At 43.9% G+C, this 7449-nt stretch overlaps 1 protein-coding gene across 1 annotated transcript; it reads left to right on the top strand.

Moving 5' to 3' along the window:
* Positions 1–3408: 3408 nt before the first annotated feature.
* Positions 3409–6921, top strand: LOC109088957 (polycomb protein eed). The gene is made up of 12 exons (XM_042754746.1): positions 3409–3565; positions 4064–4216; positions 4503–4595; positions 4690–4755; positions 4897–5022; positions 5164–5245; positions 5327–5418; positions 5673–5806; positions 5911–6016; positions 6135–6293; positions 6460–6533; positions 6647–6921. Exons 1-12 carry the CDS (start codon positions 3449–3451, stop codon positions 6771–6773), a joined length of 1329 nt encoding a protein of 442 aa, XP_042610680.1. The 5' UTR covers positions 3409–3448; the 3' UTR covers positions 6774–6921.
* Positions 6922–7449: the final 528 nt, after the last annotated feature.

The following is a 7449-nucleotide window of genomic DNA, read 5'->3' as shown; positions in this document are numbered from 1 at the left end:
CTCTGTTTGTTTTCTGGTTTTCCTCAGTCCTTTTTCTTTCTGTTGTGTTATATGGATCCTCTCCTTCGCCCGGAATACCTCCTCCTGTTGGGGCAGGGGGAGAGTTTGCTCGGGACACACACCATACTGTTCTGGTTCATGGCAAGCATCACCAACTACCCGGACGACGCTCCCTGTGCATTCTACGATGCCAGCTTGAACACCGTTGTCAGAGGACGGTCCCTGAGCTAATTTTGCCGCCTTCATGGAGTGGACACTGGCGAGAAATGGTTCTGTTCCCCACCTGTTCCCAGGGATTGATCGCCAGTGCCACTCCCGACCCAGAGCCCAGCCCACGGTACGGAGCATAAGCCCGAGCCCACCGATCATGGAGAGCCAGAGCCCAACCTGTCAGACCAGGTGCCAGAGTTACAGTGCCCACCGCAAGGGAGAAAGACGGTGTGAGTGTGGAGTGCAGCTCTGCCCCCTGCATCGCGGCTGAGGGTGAGCTGGATATGGCGTGGCAAAAGGGACAAAATGAGGAAGTGGATCTCATAGACTGGGAATCGTAACTGGAAGGTGAACTGCCCCCTCTCCTCTATCCGTCTCTGCTGGTCCCGTCCAGCCCTCCTTCGTCCTTGGTTTCCTTGTCCAGCCCTGAGGGGGCTTCCAGTTCTCCAGTGCCTGCTCCTAGAATGTGCCCTCCAGTGCCTGCTCCTAGAATGTGCCTGCTCCTAGAGTGTCCCCTCCCACCCGCTCCTGCCTCCTCCACCGCTGTCGTCTGGCAGCCCCTCTGCTCGCCCTCAGCCCACCATCGCTGCGTTGCGAGCCCTGCAGGACAGCCAACCTCCAGCGTCACTGTGGTCGGAGTTTCCTTAACCTGGACTCTGCCTCGGCCCGTTGACCCGTCGGCTCCACCATGGCTCCTAGCTTCTTCCTCCGCCTGGCTCCCTCGTCCCTCTGGCTCCGCCTTGGGTCTGGCATCGACTGCACCTCAGGACTCCACTCCTCTGGCTTCGCCTCAACCCTCTGGCTCAATAAGGCTCCTTCATCCCCTCGGCTCCACCTCAGTCTTCTATTGCTCTGGCTCCACCGCGGCCTCCCGGATCCACATCTCCGTGTTGGTCGCCAGCACCATCGGTTCCACCTTGGACCTCCGGATCCTCCCCGTCACCCTGGCTCTCTATCTCCACCTCAGCCGTTGGTCGGCCCCCTGGAGTCGGTGGCCTTTCCTCCTCCATGGCTGTGGCCTGGGTCCGGCCTGGGTCCTGCCGGGCTCCTCCTGCTCCAGGTCCCTCCTGTCTCCTCCCTCCATTGTCTCCTCCCTGGCTCCTTCATCTGTGGTCTCTGTCTGCTGGCCCCCTCCTGGGGGTCCGTCCTCCACTGGAACCTCCTCCCAAGTTCCACACATGCCTCCCTCTGTTTCTACGGTGCGAGGTCGCACCTTCCGGGAGGGGGGAGTAATGTCACACCCTTGGACTCATTATGTGTGTTTTTGCCCCTGTGACCCAGTTTCTGCCTCCCGTGGTTTGTTAATTTGATTCCAGGTGTGTCTAGTTTCTTCCCCATGTGTTCCATGTCCCCCATTGATTTAATAATTCCTCTCAGCTGTGTTTTCCCAATTATCTGATGTATAAAGGTCCTAGCCTATTCAGTCGGTGTTTGTTGGGTCTAAAAGTCAGTATGTGTGTCTTCCTCCTGTGTTCCATGTTGGATTTACCCCTGCATTGGATTAAAGACTCTCTCGATTATTCTCGACTCTGTGTTCCTTCTGGCACAGTAGCGTGACAGAAGGAGATCCAATAATAATTTGAATATATCTACAGTAGTAAAAACAAATTATATTTTATGATATGAATAATATGGTTTCATTCTAAACATGGTGATTATATCTAATATGGACACCCAGCATAATATATGATATACCATCTGAATCTAACCATGTCATGTCAACAAATGGAAAAGTCAGCCATCTATTAATTATCATGTTAATTACTGTGTCTTTAGCACCAACACCAGGGGTGCTTTTTACCTCAAATACCATACTTTTATATATTCTTTCGTTATTTAAAAACTGTTGCTTTAATTATCTTAACCAAAACTGAAAACCATAAAGACCTTTGTCTCAAAATATATGCATTAATTTTAGTAATTCTTATTTAAATCTACAACATTTAATCTACAACTTATTTAAATCTACAACAAAAAAACATAAAATATTGGATCAAGTAAGCACAGAATCAACTTTGCGCTGCTACGTGCGATCGTGTCTAGGATCTGACAAATATAGACATGCATCTTGAAAAGCAAATGTTTTGGAAAGTGTTACGCCACATTTTGGGCCATCTAGGGGGTTAGATGAAAATAATATCAAAGGTGCCTTTTACCCCAGGGCGCCTTTAGCCCTGTTGTACCGTACTTTTTCCTACACCCTTTACACAATGAAAGAAGCTCAAAGAGTGGTTCAAATAAATGTAATTTGAAACACAATGGGACAGACAATGGTTCTACACATGGTCGTTGCTAGGGGGCAAAAGGTGGTGACATTTCTAGGGGCTTGAATGGTCCCTCCTTCCGGAACACGTTTTCAAGGGGGCCCACAGCAACAACCTGAACCTGCACTGGGCCCCCGGATACTCCAGCTACAGCCTTGGTTCTATAAAAGATTGGGAGGCCTTCATATTTACAGGGCCCTGATAGTAACAGGAGTGCCAGAGAGCCCTCATAGACCAAGAGCCTTGTTAAAGAGGCATTGTATAGGCTAAGGGACACATATATTCAAGCATAAATAAACATTTGTTTTCAGTGTTTATGGGTTTTTCATACCAAACTGGATCGCGCAACATTAAAGCCCAGGGCCCCCCTGGGCTCTTGGTAGTCAAGGGCCCATGGGCATTGGCCCCATTGGCCTGGTCAGTAATCCATCCCTGCAGGTACCAGTTACTGTACCCGTCCTGATGTAGTGATCCAATATTCAAGTAGTTTCGTATTCTCCTGAATCCTGAACATAAAAACGAAAAATGAAGGCGAATTCTTGATTTTTCGTTTTGTTTGTGCCTTTTTTTTTAATTTTTCAGATATCAATATTAAATTAAAAAACATAATATATGAAGGTACACAGACCCACAATATGCAACGAATATCCAAACTAAAACTAACTTTACAGCTCAGGAAGCACAACAGCAAGGATGACAGAACAGAACATCAGTAAAGACGACAGAACAACAGTAAACAGAGCACATACACATCAACATAATTTATCTGAACAAGAAGGCAATGACTGCAGACAAGGACAAATGAGTAGTACAATGCACAAAACAGTCGGTTGATTTTTGGCACAATACCTGTGAGTGTGAAATGACTCCCTCTGCTGTCAGTCAGAATTACAGCAGTTGTCGTGCTGTTTTGCAGCAGTGTGGCATGAGAGCGTACTATTTGCTTTCCGGCAGTGTGCCATTGCTGGAGGAAGATGCGGAGGAAGATGTCTGAATCTCATGCCGAGGCGGGAAACGAGATGCCGAATAACAAAAAACTGAAATTAAGCAGTGATGAAAACAGCAACCCTGATCTGTCTGGAGACGACAATGTACGTTAATTGTGTGCTGAATGTGTTTAGTATGTGTATTTTTGCAGCTGCTCATGAGTGAAGTTTCTCTTTGTCTCTTATCGCGTGTTTCTTATTAGCGCTAAATTCTCATTCGTTTTCGCTGCTCAGTGTTTTTCATCATGATTTAATGTACATTTAACATGCCCTGTATTGTTATGTTATTAGACACACACACACACGTGTGATTGTGTCATTGTCAAAGAAGAACCATCAGTATAATCTGACTACCTTCACATTAGTGTAGTTTTATGATTGATGATTATTAAAACCAATAATAATAATAATAATAATAATAATAATAATATAAAGCATGATCGATTTCTGTTAAGAGTTTTGTGTGAATACATTTGTTTCTGCCTCCATTATGTGATCTGCTCTGGATCATTGTCTAAATTAACAGAGTTTATTAAGTTTTGCTCACATTGGCTAAAGTGTGTTAATTCATTGTTTAACAATCAAATGTTTTCATTTTTCCAGGATGATGCTGTCAGCATTGAAAGTGGCACCAACATGGAGCGACCCGACACCCCCACAAACACAGCCAATGCCCCGGGCAGGAAGAGCTGGGGCAAAGGCAAGTGGAAGTCCAAGAAATGCAAATATTCCTTCAAGTGTGTCAACAGTCTGAGGGTAAGAACAGAGATTGTCTTATTGGGAGATGCGAGGGTCTGTAGTACTTACCACTGGAAAAAGCGTAACGGCTAACTTGGATCATGTGTGGCACATCAGCCAATCATACAATGGCCTCTGGTCTCCTTCCCTGCATACCACCAAAGCAGAAGCTTTAGCATTAGCCGTTACGCTTTTTTGGCTTAAGGTTGCAGGCTTGCCTTCCTGTGGCTTCTGTAAAAAAGCCTGTGGTGTTTGTGTAGTGTATACTTGTGATGTAATTGACAGTGATTTGTGTGACGTGCAGGAGGATCACGGGCAGCCTTTATTTGGAGTGCAGTTTAACTGGCACAGTAAAGAAGGAGACCCGCTGGTGTTTGCAACCGTTGGAAGCAACAGAGTGAGTGTAACTCAAAAGACTGTTAATCGTTATTCATTAAACACACTCATGATTCTGCAGATTCCTTCATGTTTGGTGTATCATTTTTTTGCAGGTCACTTTATATGAGTGTCATTCTCAAGGAGAGATTCGTCTCCTGCAGTCATATGTAGATGCTGATGTATCCTTTTCAGACAAGGAGAATAAACTCGTTAGATGGTTGGGTTTTATCTTGGAGCAATGTCATTCTGTCTCTTTAGATCTGCCGCTGCAGTTTTGGGCTACTGTCTTTTGTTATTCCCTTGATTGTTGCACTGCCTAGGCAGATGAAAACTTCTACACTTGTGCTTGGACATTTGACACGAGCACAAGTCACCCACTGCTGGCCGTGGCGGGGTCGCGCGGCATCATTCGCATCATCAACCACATCACCATGCAGTGTGTCAAAGTGAGTTTTTGAAGTTGCCGCAAAGAATTGAATGTCAATGCATATTGAATTGCTATTGATCGAAACAACCTTACCTGCATTAGTGTGTGTCTGGTGCTACTTCAAACATGTTTACGCTGATTTTTTTCATTTTATCTGCAGCATTATGTCGGCCATGGTAATGCAATCAATGAACTCAAATTTCATCCGAGGGATCCAAACCTTTTGCTGTCAGTCAGTAAAGGTAATGACCTCAAACCTTCTACAGACCAACACATGCAGCGTTTAGAGCATGTTATTTCATAATTTGCTGTGTGTTTATCAGATCATGCACTGCGCCTTTGGAACATTCAGACAGACACTCTGGTGGCCATCTTTGGAGGCGTTGAAGGCCATCGTGATGAGGTCTTGAGTGCGGTGAGTTTAATGAGGCTTTGGCTGGTTGATATTGAACGTCATTCATGGAGTATCATTGGTATTCTTGATCAGATTCACTTTTGTCACACTGCAGTTTGATTGTAATCATTGTAGTGCTTGTCTAATTGTAATAAACACATCTGCTCATACACAATTTCTCAAACTGGGGTTCATGAGTACAAAAAAAGTAAATTGTCACAAAAGGCAGATGAAAAGTGTCTTTTTGTCACAAAATGCTTCTGTTGTGTTTTTAGGATTTTGACCTTCTTGGTGAGAAGATCATGTCCTGTGGGATGGATCATTCCTTGAAACTGTGGAGAATCAACTCTGAGAGGATGCAGAAAGCAATACGTGGTTCATATGAGTATAACCCCAGCAAAACCAACCGGTGAGTCCTCACTAATGCTGTTCAGTCAGGCTCCTGATGGATTGTTCAGCAGTCTGTGTGTTTAGCATGTGGATTTAACAAGTCTTTTCACCATACATTTTCAGGCCTTTTGTGTCTCAGAAGATTCACTTCCCAGACTTTTCCACACGAGACATTCACAGGAACTATGTGGACTGTGTCCGCTGGCTTGGTGATTTGATTCTTTCAAAGGTACTTTCTGTAGCACAAGAGCCAACAGCATTTTAAGTCATTATTAGTTACTCCGTAATAATGCTAATCATTTGTTAACTCACCATCATTCTTTTTCTTGTTTGGTCATATTTTGTAGTCATGTGAAAATGCTATTGTGTGTTGGAAACCTGGGAAAATGGAAGACGATATTGACCACATCAAACCGAATGAGTCTAATGTGACCATTCTGGGCCGCTTTGATTACAGTCAGTGTGACATTTGGTACATGCGTTTCTCAATGGACTTCTGGCAGAAGGTATGAGGTTCTTGATAGACATTTAGTTTCAATGTGCTTTGGTCTAGATGTGAACTGTAGGCTACTGACAATAAAACAAGGCACTAACAGACAGTCATTAAATAGCATTAGTAAGAACATCTTATGTTACCACATGAATTAAGAGTATGTATCTTCATTTTCTCAGATGTTAGCTCTTGGAAATCAAGTCGGGAAGCTCTATGTTTGGGACCTGGAAGTAGAAGATCCTCATAAAGCAAAGTAAAATTCCATGTTTGACAGGCATTTGTGCTTGAACTATCCACAACACTGTATTCAGCTTAACTTACCAGCATTGTACTTTATTTTTATTCTGCCTTCTGTTTTGCATTCAGGTGTACCACGCTTACCCTCCCTAAATGCACGTCGGCCATCAGACAGACCAGTTTCAGCAGGGACAGCAGTATTCTTATTGCAGTGTGTGATGACGCATCAATCTGGCGCTGGGACCGACTGCGCTGATTTTTTTAATATCAATGATTGTTGAAATGATTGACCATCAGGTTCTGTAGTCTTTGCTTTTGCCTTTATCTTGATTTTGCTTTTGTCTTTTGCTTTTTTCTTTGCCATTCTCTTGTCTGACTTTAATAAAATCTATTTTTCTAATCTATTTCTTTCTCTGGTTTTCAAATCCATTAAAAATTGTTGTGAAATTGTTCACTTAAACCCAACACTTTTTCACACTGATGGTGATCAGCAGTGAGCAAGTATTCACTAATTCACCAGATTTAAAGGGGACCTATTATGCAAAATTCACTTTTATAAGATGTTTGAACACAGATATGTATCCACAGTGTGTAAACAACCAACCTATAATGGTAAGAAATCCACACATTCCTTTTTTTATGATCTCCATAAATTGTAAACGGTCTCTCCAAATGAGTGGTTCCAGTTTTCCCCATAAGAGTAGGGGAAGCCCCACCCACGACTGGTGATGATCTGCCCTATTAGAATAGATTGGACCCTGAGAGAGCCACACACAGTACACCATGTTTTTATCATCGCTAGAGCAGCTAATGATAATGTCTCTGCTAAGGAAACATTGTAAGTGGGACCTGTACCATGAATCAGGATAAGCTAGCCAGGTATGTTTCAGTTTAGATTTTGCACCAATCCTGGGTTTTAGATACAATGAAAG

This window comes from Cyprinus carpio, chromosome A1 (assembly GCF_018340385.1).
Source record: "Cyprinus carpio isolate SPL01 chromosome A1, ASM1834038v1, whole genome shotgun sequence".
NCBI lineage: Eukaryota > Metazoa > Chordata > Actinopteri > Cypriniformes > Cyprinidae > Cyprinus > Cyprinus carpio.
The sequence above is the reverse complement of the archived record's forward strand: the minus strand, read 5'-3'. Positions and strand labels throughout refer to the sequence as shown.

Excerpts from the sequence above, each read along its gene's own strand:
- LOC109088957 (XM_042754746.1), top strand. The coding sequence starts at position 3,449 with ATGCGGAGGAAGATGTCTGAATCTCATGCCGAGGCGGGAAACGAGATG. Across the intron at positions 4,756-4,896 it reads AGTCATATGTAGATGCTGAT|GCAGATGAAAACTTCTACAC; the intron begins GTATCCTTTTCA and ends TGCACTGCCTAG. Across the intron at positions 5,246-5,326 it reads TTTGCTGTCAGTCAGTAAAG|ATCATGCACTGCGCCTTTGG; the intron begins GTAATGACCTCA and ends TGTGTTTATCAG.